General features: G+C 47.0%; 1 protein-coding gene across 3 annotated transcripts in view; it reads left to right on the top strand.

Annotated features, from left to right (window-relative positions):
* The window catches only part of LOC119955872, a 163,189-nt gene that overhangs the window by 23,077 nt on the left and 123,171 nt on the right, over positions 1-16,941 (top strand). For 2 of the 3 annotated variants that reach the window (XM_038782515.1, XM_038782514.1), the window contains exons 2-4: positions 4,420-4,792; positions 5,122-5,176; positions 15,046-15,147. In XM_038782515.1, the coding sequence (XP_038638443.1) occupies positions 4,420-4,792; positions 5,122-5,176; positions 15,046-15,147 (530 nt within the window). The remainder of the gene's footprint in view (positions 1-4,419; positions 4,793-5,121; positions 5,177-15,045; positions 15,148-16,941) is intronic. The other variant, XM_038782516.1, reaches the window with a different exon arrangement.

The raw sequence follows: 16,941 nt of genomic DNA, 5'->3' as shown, positions 1-16,941 counted from the left end.
CCTTCCCTTCCTGCCTGTAATCTGTGTGTTTTCTTTTTGAAAAGGTGGATGCATGTATTTCTGAGCCCCTATTAGAATCAGCTCAATTTAATGACCCTGCAGCAGTCTTTTATGGGCTTAGCGATAAAGAAGATAATTTGTTCACACACTCACCCAAGTCTAAATGAAACATTCCTGTTCACCCACTAGAGATATGATACAGTTAAGGGAATAAAGCATTTTTACAAGTTGAAAGCAAAATATAGTTCAAGTGCATAGCTCATTGTAGGAAAAGTGTCTTTGCAGGTCTGATGAAGAAGGCAGTGTTTTCCATACTTGCATTGTAGTTTAGATGAATTCCGATCCTGGAGTCAGATATTAGGTTCATTACAGGATTTCCTTGAAGAGACAAAGGTTATGCAGGTCATGACGTGAGGCACTTGTTTGTATCAGGAATTCTAATTTTCTTTAACAGGTGGACTTGGATTGAGGAATTAGGCTGGAAGGCTTTTAAAGAGTTTACAACCTCCGGTTCCTTAAAATGCAAAGATAACACTGCCTTTTCTACAACTGCTATGGTTTGCAGTGTCTTCTGCAGACTGCACAGGTCTTTTCTATGTCTTTAGATCAAAACTCATTAGCTGCAGCTGGTTCCACATGACCAGTACAAGTAGAACATAGAACATAGAAAAATACAGCACAGAACAGGTCCTTCGGCCCACGATGCTGTGCCAAACCTTTGTCATAGATTATCATAGAATTTACAGTGCAGAAGGAGGCCATTCGGCCCATTGAGTTTGCACCGCTCTTGGAAAGAGCACCCTACCCAAGGTTAACACCGCCACCTTATCCCCATAACCCAGTAACCCCACCCAACACTAAGGGCAATTTTGGACACTAAGGGCAATTTATCATGGCTAATCCACCTAACCTGCACATCTTTGGACTGTGGGTGGAAACCGGAGCACCCGTCATGGCCAATCCACCTAACCTGCACGTCTTTGGACTGTGGGAGGAAACCGGAGCACCCGGAGGAAACCCACGCACACACGGGGAGGATGTGCAGACTCCGCACAGACTATGACCCAAGCCGGAATCGAACCTGGGACCCTGGAGCTTTGAAGCAATTGTGCTATCCACAATGCTACCGTGCTGCCCTTAAGAACAAATTAATCTACACTCCATTGTATTGTCTAACCAGAACGGTTTGGGAATCGAAAAACTTCACTATACAATAGGAGATGGAGGTATTTCACGTAAATTGTCGATAACCGGCCATGTCAGCTCTCTTTTGTTAAATTCCAAATTTGGTGACTTAAGGATGGATTTTCATAAAGTTGGGGAGACTCCGTGAAAGTGAAAAAGTAGTGGCTGGGGCCCGATTCCAGTATTTCAATCCTCATTCCCAGGGTTTCCGATTTTCAGCAGTGCTGTTTTAAGGGCATGGGCCTCTTCAGGTTGCAAACCTAACATCCAGCATGCCTGACCTAGCTGGTCCCATTGAGGAGATAAGCATATCCGAGTCCTTGTGAAGGACTTCAATTTTTGTCAAGTCTGGCCAGCCCTTCAAATCACTGTGGTTCACAACACCTCAAAGGTGACATAGTTCATAGTCCGGATGAAGGAACTTTTTGAAAGGTAAGTTGAAATTGTATTAACCATGTCCCATGCCAAGCTGTGCCCCTCCAACCACCCCATGTTTCCCATACCATACTATTCCCTTGCACCAATTCCCATGGCGCCTCATGCGCCCCATTCCTAGCTATGCCTCTCTGCCAACCCCTCCTCCAACATGGACAGCTGTGCCCGTTCACTCCCTATACACTTTTGTGTAGAAACAAGTAACCTGGTAGTGACAATAGGATATCTTTAAAAAAAAACACTAAAAAATAATTGATAAAAATTGCTTTTACGATAGACCAATAAAAATGGCAATCATCCAGACCATTTAAAATATCAACAGCAGAAAGTGCAAGCACTTGACAACTCTTGCCAAGCCTCATAATGCATTCTTGGCCAAGAGCCCAGAGACCACTTGAATACACAAGATAAAGCGATTTCATGTGCTTTCAGTTGGTACTGCTATTATACTTTAAAGGGTCTGGATGATTGACACTTCTATTGATTTGCAATAAAAGCATTTTTATGACTCAATTGGTTCTACACAGAGTGTATAGCGGGTGAATGGGCATGGAAGTGCCATACTTGGTATGGTGGGTATGAGGAACCATGGGGGTGGGCGGAGGGGCATAGCTTGGCACGATGGGCCATGGGGTGAGTGGAGAGCATGAGTGGGGCACGGAAAGTGTGTGACATTGAAGGGGTGAGAGCCTTACTATTTTAATTATAATTGGGACAAAGTCCCAGGTTTTAACCAACCTAGCCCCACACCCGGCAGCCCCTCTGGCTGCCTCCAAACTCTTTGAGGATTGCGGTGAGCCTGGCTCCAGCATACCTGCTTCACCTGCAATGATCATTCCGCATTTGCATGCACTTTCTCCGTAGCTGGGAAATTTCCTGACTCACGCTATCCACCTCAAAGTTGAAAATCTAACCCATAAGAGTATAAAAGTCGGTTGATTCTGGAGTGAACTTTGAACAATGACGGGTGTGAATTCTACAAAGAGGTGTTGTCCAGGTATGTCCATTCAAGGGGAAGTCTCACACCCAGGATGACTCAATTAGGAACTTTCCAGAAGCTTGAGATAGGTGTTGAAGTTGAAAGAGTTACCTATTTGCGTTGAAGTTGCAGAGGTTACCTGACCCTTTGGCAGCCATCCTAATCCATTTAAAAAAAGACAATTCTAGAAGCTTCCACGTGAACACCGACCAAACTTTGAAATTATAAGTAAGACATGCCTTCACTGGGCATGACAATAGTGTAACCTAGTTTCCCAGAGAAGATTAATTGCTGTCACTTAGGGTGGATTTAGGAACAAAAATCTGAACATTTTTAAAGATGCCATCAATAAAGGGAACTATCCCTTTGTGCATTACATTCACATTTCCACATGTGCATACTGTGCTTTGATTAATATTTAAAATGCTTGGTGCCAGAGCTATGAAACTTTAGAGCGGCATTCACAGGGAATAGCCAACATGTTATATTATCAGTCCATACAGTAACTCCCAATTGTGCCTCAATGCCTTATTTTGAACCAAATCTCATCAGTTTTCCTTCGTGTCGATTAACTAGATTTTCCACAGAGACTATGCTCATTTGGAACTAAATAGTCAATTAATTAGAAAATATTGAACCAAACTACATTGTTGAATTTTGTTTTGTATTTCTTAAGTCGCCACAGTCCCAGATGACCATACGCCACTCTCCCCTATGAGGGGAGAGCTGACCGGTGATGATTTTAAGCTGAGGATCACCACACCTCAGGCGATGGGCAAGGTTGAGAAGGTAGAGCCTTAATGAATAACCTCAACCTTTACGGGAGGTAACTGTTGAGGTTATTTCCTTCTTTGTTTAATTATCTCAAACGGCTTCCCAATTGAGAATATTGTGGCCAGCCACCAATAGCATATTGTTTTACTGGGTCTGAAGTTTTAGGATAGCCCCTGCCGTCAGCGGGGAACGCAAGTGAGTTGCTTAGCTTCATTTCAGTGAAATTGAGTTCCTTGGTATACTCCGTTTTCAATTTACATCTTTGAAATTACTGTGAAATACTTTGATCAAATATGCTGGTGAAAATAGTGGTATTTTCTGCTGATGGCAAAGTAGTTTGATCAATTTTGTTTTCCTATGCAACCCATGGAATCAGTGCCAATTGCATTAAAAGATCAATGAGTTCTGTTGGTAATAGTGTCCTTTTACAGAATAAATATAATACCCCTTATAACAACCAGCATATGAATTAACATTGTTTACTTAAACTCCTTTAGACTTTAGAGCCATAAAAAGACACAGCTTCACCTTAGTACACTACCTGGCATAATGGTACTCCTTCAAGTTCAGTTACCTAGATAGATTGAAGAAATTGGGAGATAAAGTTGAGAGGAGATTTGATAAACGGTATTCAAAATCATGAGGGGTCTGGATGGAGTAGATAGGGAAAACTTCCATGGGTGGAAAAATTGAGAGTGAGGGCACAGATTCAAAGTAATTGGGAAAAGAAGCGATGAAGACATGAGAAACTTCCACGTAGCGAGTGTTAAAATCTGGAATGTGCCGCCTGGTAGCGTGGGGCAGACAGGTTCAATCAAAGCATTCAAGAGGGAAGTAGATTTTTTTTCTGAAAAGGATGAATGTGCAGAGCTACCAGGAGAAAGTGGGGGAATGGGACTAGGAAAGCTGAATGGCCTCTTTCTGTGCTGTAGCAATTCTGTGATTCGAGATAATAGAATACGAGTTGTGCTTATTTGTTTTTGTAAATCCATCATTTTGTCAGTGGTGTAAGAATTATTATAATGCTCCGTTTCTTCCTTAAATAGGAAAATACCAATATGGCAACATCTGCTGATAAAAGCCACAGTACCATGTGGGCACGATTTCACAATGAATCACCAAATAAGATTGTGAAATTGCTGAGAAAAAGTAAAAGCATGGATACATTGCTGGAAGCCTCAAATTGGACACTGAAGGATATCCCAGAATATGATACAGTTGGGACCTTACTCCCTACATCTTTACCAACAGTACCACTTACAAAATGGGAAACTCTGCTTCATCAGCATGGCGAAGAGATTTTTTTGCATCCCAAAAGGAACTCCACAACCAGCAGGAGCTGCCCATCACTTCTATGCAGGACAGAATCCGCTGCAGCCGCCTTTACAGTACATTGTGTTGTCCAGTCACGCAGTGCAGGTTAGATTCTGTCTCTCGTTATGCAGGATGTTTATTGCATATTCTAGATTAGAACCTGAAACTGTCAGTTTCACTTCATTACCTGTTAAATGTCTTTTTTGGCTCTTTACTTGATAATGCAACAAGAATACGAAGTACATGACCTGACATAAGTCAGAACCTTATCAATGCAAATAATTATATATATATATATATTATATATATATATATATTGATTTGGATTAATTACATTGAAATGTGCATACATACTTGAGAATCTGTATGCCTCTTTAAGGAAGAGATATTGGAAAGATATTGATGCAATTTAACCTATTGTTCACATTTAATAGGAAATCCTAGTATTGCCATTCGAGCCGAAGATGTTTCTGGTGCGGAAAAGAATCGGTAAGTGAAACTTTGTTTAATGCCAGCATCTCCTTTATTTAATGCTCCCATATTCATTGTGAAATGGTGATGCACGATCAATAACTCCAGAAGTGAGATTGGAGTCAATTGAAGGCTTTATTGCACTAGATGTTTTCCCCAGCAGCGCAGGTACAGAAGGCAGCTGCTGGGGAGACACGGGCTCTTATACTCCACCTTACTGGGCGGAACCAGCAGGCAGGCTTAACCAATGAAACAGCAGTGTCGGGTACCTCCCACACCTATGGTCTTACAGCATTATTCAGAGGTACCGTAATACCTCTAATACCGACTACCACATTCACCCCCTGTTTAAAAAAAGTTCAGCGGGGTGGTGGCCTCGCATTTCACAGTGGTAGAGGTTAAGGTTATGGAGGTACCCGGTATACATCAGTACAGTGTTTTGCCTCTTTACGTCGCAACTATTTACAAATTTATTTACAGTTCAGAACGAAGAAATAAGTCGATCGGGGGCCCTGGTCGTCCTCTGCGATTGTCGTAGCTTCGGCGATGATGCAGGCGCAGGCTCGGGCGTCTGTGGCTCCGGGAGCGTCGCTTCGGCTTCTTATTCATCACCCCTAGATCGGACTGGTGGGAGGGCCGATCCACCTGGGAATGGGGCGACTGTGGGGTGCGCTGGTGGGAGGGAGGGGGGTGATGGTGGTAGTGTGGGTGGGGACCCAGCGGGCGCCAGGTTCCGAAGGGAGGTTCCGTGTCCTGTCGGCCGTCAGGGTATGCCACGTAGGCATACTAAGGGTTAGCATGAAGGAGGTGGACCCTCTCGACCAATGGGACTGACTTGTGCACCCGCACGTGTTTGCGGAGCAGGATGGGTCCCAGAGCTGCCAGCCAGGTTGGGAGCAAGGCCCCAGAGGAGGACTTCCTAGGGAAGACAAGGAGACGTTCGTGAGGTGTTTGGTTGGTCGTGGTGCACAGCATTGACCGGATGGAATGGAGAGCATCCGGGAGGACCTCTTGCCAGCTGGAGACTGGGAGATTCCTGGACCGTAGGGCCAGTAGGACGGTCTTCCAGACCGTTCCGTTCTCCCTCTCTACAAGCCCGTTTCCCCTGGGGTTATAACTGGTCGTCCTTGCTGAGCAGGAATTGACGGAGTTCGTCGCTCATAAAAGAGGACCCCCTATCGCTGTGTATGTAGGCAGGGAAACCGAACAGTGTAAAGATACTTTTATGACAGTGGCTGCGGTCATGTCGGGCAGGGGATGGTGCATGGGAACCGGGAGTACTCGTCAATCACGTTCAGGAAATACGTGTTGCGGTCGGTGAAGGCGAGGGGCCCTTTGAAGTCCATACTGAGGCGTTCAAAGGGACGGGAAGCCTTTATTAGGTGCGCTTTCTCTGGTCTGTAGAAGTGCGCTTGCACTCCGCGCAGATTTGGCAGTTCCTGGTGGAGGTTCTGACCTCGATGGAGTAGGGCAGGTTGCGGGTTTTAGTGAAGTGGAAGAATCGAGTGACCCCCCCAGGTGGCAGAGGTCCTCGTGGAGGGCCCGGAGGCGGTCCACTTGTGCGTTGGTACTTGGGATAGGGCATCAGGTGGCTCGTTTAGCTTCCCGGGACGGTACAAGATCTCATAGTTGTAGGTGGAGAGTTCGATCCTCCACCGTAAGATCTTGTCGTTCTTTGCCTTGCCCCACTGTGCATTATCGAACATGAAAGCCACCGACCGTTGGTGAGGGAGGAGAGTGAATCTCCTGCCGGCCAGATAATGCCTCCAGTGCCGCACAGCTTCTACTATAGCGTGGGCCTCCTTTTCCACTGAGGAATGGCGGATTTCTGAAGCATGGAGGATGCGTGAGAAGAAGGCCACGGGTCTGCCCACTTGGTTGAGCGTGGCCGCCAGAGCTACATCGGACGCGTCGCTTGGAAAGGGAGGGATTCGTCGATGGCGTGCTACGTGGCCTTTGCGATGTCCGCTTTGATCCGGCTGAAGGCCTGGCGGGCCTCTGTCGACAGGGGAAAAACCGTAGAATGGATTAGTGGGCGGGCCTTGATCCGCAATCCGGGGTGAGGTTCGCAAACAGGGAAGGTGGATTGACTTTGAGGGTCGCGAGGCTGCAGACATGAGTGTCGCGAGGCTGCAGACAGTGAGGGGGGGTATAGGGCCCCCAAATTTAAAAGTTAAGCTTTGGAGGTTACATTGAAAATCTAACCCTCAGAGCGTGGCAGCGCAGAAGTGGGGAAGGACATAGAGTCGGTAATTTTTAAACTCCCTTCCCTGGACCGTGAGGTTCGCTATGCAGAATCCTTTGATCTCCACTGAATGAGACCCGGAGGCCAGGGAGATGTTTTGGTTAACTGGGTGGATGGGAAGAGAACAGTGCATTACCGTGTTGGGGTGTATGAAGCTCTCTGTGCTCCCGGAGTCGATCAGACAGGATGTTTCATGCCCATTGATGAGCACGGTCGTCGTAGTCGAGAGCGTTCAGGGCTGAGACTGGTCCAGGGTCACCGAGGCGAGTCGTGGCAGAAGTTGGAGATTTTCCTCGGGCGGTGTGTGGTCATCCGAGTCGCGGTCCTGAGAGTCCAGCCATGATGGCGGCGCCCACTGGTCGCACATGGCTGGGGATGCACAAGATGGCGGCGCCCATCCATCGCATGTGGTGTCCGAGGGGCAAGATGGCAGCGCCCGGAGGCCGTACGTGGCTCGCGAGAAGGAAGATGGCGGCGTCCGCTGGCTGCATGTGGCTCGTCGAGAGGGTTGTGGTGGCGGTCCCGATTCGCCTCCGGAGACCGCAGCGACCGCTGGGCCTGGCATACTGCCATGAAATGCCCTTTTTGCCGCACCATTTGCAGGTGGAGGAGCGGGCCGGGCATTACTGTCGGGGGTGCTTGGCTTGCCCGCAAAAGTATCAGCGGGGCCCCCCAGGGTTGCCTGGCAGTCTCGCAGCGCATGCTTGTGGGCATGCTTGTAAACCTGGTTTACAGTGCAAATATAGTGTCCTTTTAGCAGATTCATCGCAGCTTCGAAATCGTCCGCGTCCTCGATGAGGGTGTAGATTTCTGGGCTCACTCTTGAGTGCAGAACTTGCAATTTCTGGTCCAATGTGGGTGTAGTTGTGGCCGTCCTGAGATATCCATTGAAACACGCCAGCCAGTGTTTGAACGTTGCTGCTGCGTTTGCCGTGTGGGGGCTGAGTTGCAGACATTCCGGCTTGATTCGGAGCTCCATTCTTTAAAATCTAGTGCAATAAATTGATGCACGATCAATAACTCCAGAAGTGAGATTGGAGACAATTGAAGGCTTTATTGCACTAGATGTTTCCCCCAGCAACACAGGTACAGAAGGCAGCTGTTGGGGAGACACGGGCTCTTATACTCTGCCTTACTGGGTGGAACCAGCAGGCAGGCTTAACCAATGAAACAGCTGTCTTGGGTACTGCATTATTCAGAGATACCGTAATACCTCTAATACCGACTACCACAAATGGGAAATATCCTTTTTTTATAACATGTCACTAATTTAAGAAGGAATTGTTACAATCTAATTAGGGACCAGTAATCTTTTGTTTAAAGTGGACAATGTTTGAAATCCTAGTTACCCACTAAGAGAATAAAGCCACAAGATTCCACGGTTTTAAATAAACTTCACTATGCAAAGTCAGAAAAATAAAACACTACAATATCTATCCTATACCTGAACCTTCAGAATCACCTTGAAGTAAATCCGAAATAACAGACAAACTGAGGTCAAATACAGCACATGTACATCAAATGGCAGATGCAACCAAAAGAGATCCTGTGGTTTTTTCACTCGGGCATCAGGAACCAATGTGAGTCACAAACTCTCAGTAAATCTCCTTCTCCCAAAGAAGGGATTTCAACATTTTCGAAGATCTAACCTCTGAATTTACTAAAATACTTTTCCGACTTGGATTACCTCAATGACTGCTCACTCATAGTTCAATTTCTTCCCCTCAGACTTCATTCCATGAGATTTGCAAAGCTGCACTCCTTCTAATTACCACCACACGCAACCCTTTCACAGATCACCAGATTCACACGGTTGGCACTGCCCTTGGGTTTCCCTGAACTCTGGTCTCCTGGGTGCACAAAACTGTAAATGGCTTGCAGGGCTTGTCTGACCTCCAACTGCCTCCAGCATGGAGCCAGCAACCTTCCAGCAACACTTCCCCATGACTTCTTTGAGCCGACTAAAAGCAACACCTTTTCAGTATCCTCTTCCCCACCTGCAGGACACTCTGATCAATTGAAATCTGAGAACTTTTTAGGCTCCACCTATATCCATGATGTCCTAGCCTTTCAGAGTTCACTGAATGCTTTTTAACTAATTTAGCTGTAACTCCCAAAACATAACGGGCAGATTCTTCGTTTGGAGACTGTGTTCTCCCACCAGAGTAGAATCACTCCTGGTCTATGTTGGCAGTAGAAGTGGCGCTCGGGAGTAATTCACTCTCCCTTATTTATGCATGGGAGGGAGCCCTCGGGATTCCATTCCAAACCCCACTATCGGGTCTGAGCATGTGGTCCGATGCAGCATTCTAGTGACATTCCCCCCCCCCCCCTCTCCCCCTCACCACTGCCGTCGCAACACCAGTCATGCCCTCTGCTGACAAGCAGGGGCCCCCCCCCCCCCCCCCCTGGGAATTCTGGTTGGTTTAGCTCACTGGGCTAAATCGCTGGCTTTTAAAGCAGGCCAGCAGCACGGTTCGATTCCCGTACCAGCCTCCCCGGACAGGCGCCGGAATGTGGCGACTAGGGGCTTTTCACAGTAACTTCATTGAAGCCTACTCGTGACAATAAGCAATTTTCATTTCATTCAACCACCACGGAATTGCTGGGCCACCCCCTCTTTTCCCCCCCCCCTCCCTCCACACAGACAGCGCACATGCTTGAGGGTAACTGAGCCCGATCCCATCCGAGACCTCCCCATCAGACTCCGCCATATAAGAACCCCACAGTAGAGACTCCTCCCTACCAGAGACCACTCCCTACCAGAGAACCACCCCCTCCCCACCAGAGACCTCCCCCCCCCCCCCCCCCCCCCCCCGATTTCCCACCCCCACCCCGCCAATACCAGAGGACCTCCCAATACCTGAGACTCCCCATCCATATCAGAAACTCCCCCACCACCATATCGGAGATTCTCTTCTCTTCCCCCCCCCCATATAGGAGATGCCCCCCCCCCCCCCCCCCATATCACCATATCAGAGTTCAACACCCCCCCCGCCCCAGCATATCAGAGACCCTACACCTGTCAGTCACTGCTGCCAGGATGTTAGTGTTTTTTCACTTACCTGTCCCTTATACTTGCTGCCTCAGACAGGTGTAGAAAGAAGCAGCTCTTACTTCATAGAAAGCCAAAATACATCACAAGGCTTTAAACACCCCTTTGATCTACAAGGCTTTCAAAGAGAGATAGCTTTTAGTAGAATGCAATTGACAGGATTGTTTATTTTCATATCCCTTCATGCTTGAATGCATCTCAAATGCCTTGCTGTGTTGCTAATCACAATGTTTATAAACATCTAGGAGATAAGTGCTTTCACTTTCTCTTCTCAGCAGAAGGCATTTAACGCCTTTTGATGTGGTAATAACCTGTCAATCATAGCTAGATGTTAACAAGTATTGTGATTAGCTTCAATTTTCTTTCCCCTGATCTATATATATTTGATTTTCATTGCCCAGCAGTTGCTGAGAATATGCAGCAAATAGAATTCAAGATGTAGCTGTGTACCTATTGGAGTTCAGTACTGGCATTTAGCAAACGTAGGTAGGATTATAGATGCAAATGGGACAGTCTGGATTTTTGTTACAGTGTGAGGCAATGCTAGGTTTTTGACAGAATTAGGATCGAGCTTTGAAACGCCCTATTAAATCTCCCCTTAACGTTCCCTGCTTTCAGGCAAGCAATTCCAGCTTCTATAGTCTTTCCACATAACTTAGCCCTTCACCTAAGTAGGTTCTGCACCCACTCCAGGGCCTGGAGATCCTTCCTAAAATGGGAATCCTCGCCATCTGTAAAATTGCAAACATCATGGAGCCATGGAACCACTCAAGACGGATATTCCTTTTGAGTGGGAAATTTGATGTTTTAAAAAGTTAACTGCATTTTCTTTTAAATACCTATTGTAACAACCCTTTTGGGGACCGAGGACTGTGCTCTATACGATTCCCCCCTTACAAGCTGAGTATGAACTCTCCTGGTAATTGGGGGCGGGGTTTCCCCTTAACAGGGGGAACTACTCAGTATAAAAAACCCGGGCCTGGATGCAGGTCAGGAAAGGTGGCCCTTCGGGAAGAGGAGTTGTAGTTTTATTATTTGTGTATGCCATAATAAGCCAGTTGTTCATTTCTAACATGTCTTGTGTTCCTGTTGTTTCTCCTGTCGGGTTCGATATTTATCCTTTAAAAAACAATGGAATACTTTGAAGAAAGGTATTCCCATATTGCATCTTATCTTTCATTATTCTCTAGCTGGAAATAAATATAGTGCCAAATGAATCATCTTGACCAAAAAGAAGACACAAAACTTCACTTCTGCATTCCCAATAATCCCATAATCATTCCCAACACTCTGAAGAGTTAAGGAATGGGCAAGTTTTTAACACTGTGCTGCCTGAGAGTGGTGGAGGCAGGTTCAGTGAAGGCATTGAAAAGAATTAGATTATTATCTGAAAGGAAAGATGATTCTGGATAGGAGCGAGAGTAACAGAATAGTTGTTATGGGAGACTTTAACTTTCCAAATATTGACTGGAAACACTATAGTTCGAGTACTTTAGATGGGTCCGTTTTTGTCCAATGTGTGCAGGAGGATTTCCTAACACAGTATGTAAATAGGCCAACGAGAGGTGAGGCCGTATTCCCGTTCCAGCCTCCCCGACAGGCGGCGGAATGTGGCGACTAGGGGCTTTTCACAGTAACTTCATTGAAGCCTACTCGTGACAATAAGCGATTTTTATTTCATTTTTCATTTCATTGGATTTGGTACTGGGTGATGAACCAGATTTGGCGGCAGGTGAGCACTTTGGTGATAGTGACCACAATTCGATTACGTTTACTGTAGTGATGGAAAGGGATAGGTATATACTGCAGGGCAAGAGTTATATCTGGGGGAAAGGCAATTATGATGCGATGAGGCAAGACTTAGGATGCGTCGGATGGAGAGGAAAACTGCAGGGGATGGGCACAATGGAAATGTGGAGCATGTTCAAGGAACAGCTACTGCGTGTCCTTGATAAGTATGTACCTGTCAGGCAGGGAGGAAGTGGTCGAGCTAGGGAACCGTGGTTTGCTAAAGCAGTTTAGTAAAAGTTAGGGCGCTCGAGAGTTACAAGTTAGCTAGGAAGGTCTAAAGAGAGAGCTAAGAAGAGCCAGGAGGGGACATGAGAAGTCTTTGACAGGTAGGATGAAGGATACCTCTAAAGCTTTCTACAGATATGTCAGGAATAAAAGAATGACTAGGGTAAGAATAGGGCCAGTCAAGGACAGTAATGGGAAGTTGTGCATGGAGCCCGAGGAGATAGGCGAGTTGCTAAATGAATACTTTTCATCAGTATTCGCACAGGAAAAAGACAGTGTTGTTGAGGACAGGCTCCTAGACCAGAAGGGCTTGAGGATCATGAGGAGGTGTTAGCGATTCTGGAAAGTGTTAAAATAGATGAGTCCCCTGGGCCGGATGGTATTTATCCTAGGATTCTCTGGGAATCTAGGGAGGAGATTGCTGAGCCTTTGGCTTTGACCTTTTCATAGAATTTACAGTGCAGAAGGAGGCCATTCGGCCCATCAAGTCCGCACCGGCTCCTGGAAAGAGCACCCCACCCAAGGTTAACACCTCCACCCTATCCCCATAACCCAGTAACCCCACCCAACACTAAGGGCAATTTTATCATGGCCAATCCACCTAACCTGCACATCTTTGGACTGTGGGAGGAAACCGGAGCACCCGGAGGAAACCCACGCACACACGGGGAGGATGTGCAGACTCCGCACAGACAGTGACCCAAGCCGGAATCGAACCTGGGACCCTGGAGCTGTGAAGCGACTGTGCTATCCACAATGCTACCGTGCTAAGTCATCTTTGTCTATAGGAATAGTGCCAGAAGACTGGAGGATAGCAAATGTTGTTCCCTTGTTCAAGAAGGGGAATAGAGACAACCCCAGTAACTATAGACCCTATAGTTATAGACCTATGAGCCTTACTTCTGTTGTGGGCAAAGTATTGGAAAGGTTTATAAGAGATATGTTATAATCATCTGGAAAGGAATAATTTGATTAGAGATAGTCAACACGGTTTTGTGAAGGGTAGGTTGTGCCGCACAAACCTTATTGAGTTCTTTGAGAAGGTGACCAAACAGGTGGATGAGGGTAAAGCAGTTGATGTGGTGTCTATGGATTTCAGTAAAGCGTTTGATAAGGTTCCCTACGGTAGGCTATTGCAGAAAATACGGAGGCATGGGATTCAGGGTGATTTAGCAGAAATTGGCTAGATGGAAGAAGACAAAGGGTGGTGGTTGATGGGAAATGTTCAGACTGCAGTCCAGTTACTAGTGGTGTACCACAAGGATTTGTTTTGGGAACACTGCTGTTTGTCATTTTTATAAATGACCTGGAGGAGGGCGTAGAAGGATGGCTGAGTAAATTTGCAGATGATACTAAAGTCGGTAGAGTTGTGGACAGTGCGGAAGGATGTTACAGGTTACAGAGGGACATAGATAAGCTGCAGAGCTGGGCTGATAGGTGGCAAATGGAGTTTAATGCAGAAAAGTGTGAGATGATTCATTTTGGAAGGAATAACAGGAAGACCGAGTACTGGGCTAATGGTAAGATTCTTGGGAGTGTGGATGAGCAGAGAGATCTCGGTGTCCATGTACATAGATCCCTGAAAGTTGCCACCCAGGTTGAGAGAGTTGTTAAGAAGGTGTACGGTGTGTTAGCTTTTATTGGTAGAGGGATTGAGTTTCGGAGCCATGAGGTCATGTTGCAGTTGTATTCATTTGTAGTATTGCATGCAGTTCTGGTTGCCGCTTTATAGGAAGGATGTGGAAGTATTGGAAAGGGTGCAGAGGAGATTTACCAGGATGTTGCCTGGTATGGAGGGAAGATCTTACGAGGAAAGGCTGAGGGACTTGAGGCTGTTTTGGTTAGAGAGAAGAAGGTTAAGAAGTGACTTAATTGAGGCATACAAGATGATCAGAGGCTTAGATAGGGTGGACAGTGAGAGCCTTTTTCCTCGGATGGTGATGTCTAGCACGAGGGGACATAGCTTTAAATTGAGGGGAGATAGATATAGGACAGATGTCAGAGGTAGGTTCTTTACTCAGAGTAGTAAGGGCATGGAATACCCTGCCTGCAACAGTAGTGGACTCGCCAACACTAAGGGCATTCAAATGGTCATTGGATAGACGTATGGACGATAAGGGAATAGTGTAGATGGGCTTTAGAGTGGTTTCACAGGTCGGCGCAACATCGAGGGCCGAAGGGCCTGTACTGCGCTGTAACGTTCTATGTTCTATGATATGCAGGGTTGAGGAGAGGAAATGGGGGAAATGAAATTAGGGGTGAATTGCTAATTTAGAGAGCTAGTGTGGACATAGTGGGCTGACTGGCCTCCTGTGCTATAACAATTCTTTGATTCTGTGAAATGTGGGCCAGACGATTATCCAACGTTATCAAAAATCAAGCTCATCATGCAGATGCTTGCACTCTTTCATAAAATACCCTGTTAATCAGGATTTCATATTTTTGATCAGGAATTTTGCACCACGCGATAGGAAGCAAGACTATTTGGTCAGGTGCAACTCTATAATCGTACTGGATCCACATTTAACATGGTGTTGGCAGTAGAAGTTATTTGTCTGTTCTCTGTCTCAGGTTTGCTGCTGAGCAGGATAGCCTTTCCAGATGGACAGATGATAGTAAAGCGACAGAGGAAGTAAATCAAAAGGATGCATTCTTTTCTTGGGCATTCGAACGGTAATGTTGTCTTTGGTGTGGATTTTATGACTTCCATCAGAACTTGGATAGTTTTGGCCAGAAGAACATTGTTGCTACGTAAAAATCTACTATGTGGAAGCAAAATTTGAGTTAGATTTTATGATTTATTCAATATGGGTGTTAGCAATTTTGAAATAAAAACCTAATGCATGTCGAACAGAACTGTAAACACAGGCTTTATGGTACAAGAATTAAACTTTTTTAATGACCCGTCCAAAGGCTTCGAGAATAAGTATATTTTGTGGTATACCCTTGAGCCATTCGGAATGGAAAGTCCAATTTTCACTAGTTATTCTGAGTATACTAGAGCGATAGTTCAGCATCTATGGAGTTAAAAGGGAAAATTCGATCATAGTTCCTCCTCCAGATTATTATCACATGAACCCCTACCTGAAAAAACTCATGGGCGGGATTCGTGGACTTTCATGATAGCAAAATTGGCGCCACACCTGGACTAATTTTGCTACCGTTAAGGGGCTTGCACCGGCACAATGTGGAACACAATCGATTCTAATGAGATATGGTGCCGGTTTCGCGATTGACGCTCAGGAGGCTGACAACTGCAGCCGCATATACACACTTCACTCCCACGCACTCTATCCCAGCCAATAAGATGGCAGCGAACAGAGCGGCCCCAAGATTCATCGATGCCGAGCTGGAGACCCTCCTGGACGCAGTGGAGGAGAGGAGGATGACCCTATACTCTGGCCTGGGAAGGAGGCTGCCAGCCGCCGCAGGTCAGCGTTCCTGGGCACAGGTAGCAGAGACGGTCAGCGCGTGGGCAACATCATCCGGACCAGCCAGCAGTGCCTCAAAAAATTGCACGACCTCCTCAGGGCGATCAGGGTGAGTAAGCAGCACTGTGCCCCTGGCAGCAATCCCGTCCTACATACCTATAACCCCCATCCTGCACCACATGCAGGTACCTGTACCAGCCGCCATGGCCAGGTTTCCTGGCCACTGAGGCCACCAGCTGCCCACCCCTTGGGCTGCATGCGTCTGACTGCCCCCCGAGCCAGGAGAAGGCCATGCACAACCGCGGGGAGTGGGAGAAGACAGGAGGGGGACTGCCTGCAGCCCCTCACTGTGGCAGAGCAGAGGACCCGGGACATTATCGGTGGTCCGGAGGAGAGGGAGGTCGCCAAGGTGGAGTTCAGCCGTGGCTAGGAAGTGAGACTTTGCTGAGTTGCGGTTCCCCGTTTCCTGTCACAGCTGTCTCCCAACACCCTCCATCATCTCAGAGAGACTCACCTCAGTTGGGCACTTTATTGAAGAGGGCGCCTGGGACTATCTGGTTTGCACCACACAGCTGATCCGGTTTAGCAGGTGGAGGTAGAAACATCCGAGGGGGCAGAAGATCGAAGGGCAGGCCAACCCCAGGAACTAACTGCCGTACAGACAGGCTTCGGGCTTTTAGAATGGACAGTCATATCAATCGTGGAGATGCAGTTGCAGAGCCAAGGACTACATGAATGGTTGTCCACGGGCATCCAGCACCTGCAGGAGGCCAACCACATGCAGGAGTAGGAGGTGGTGCTGACAATGTGTGCCACCTAGGCCAACACCGCACGGGTGGCATCCCGTGTGGAGGCATTGGGAGCAAATATTTTGGCTATGGATCAGCATGTCCAAGGCCTGGGGCATTTTGTGCAGGTACTGGCCGAGGCCCAGGGTTGACGTCCCACAGGTAACCTGAGCGTGGTCCAGTCACAGTAGGCCATGGCTTGGAAGGTCGGCTGCACTGCTCAGGCGCAGGCCAACATGGTGCAGACA

The sequence above is a fragment of the Scyliorhinus canicula genome, chromosome 21, assembly GCF_902713615.1.
Source record: "Scyliorhinus canicula chromosome 21, sScyCan1.1, whole genome shotgun sequence".
NCBI lineage: Eukaryota > Metazoa > Chordata > Chondrichthyes > Carcharhiniformes > Scyliorhinidae > Scyliorhinus > Scyliorhinus canicula.
Note: the sequence above shows the minus strand (reverse complement) of the source record. Positions and strands in the feature narration are given on the sequence as shown.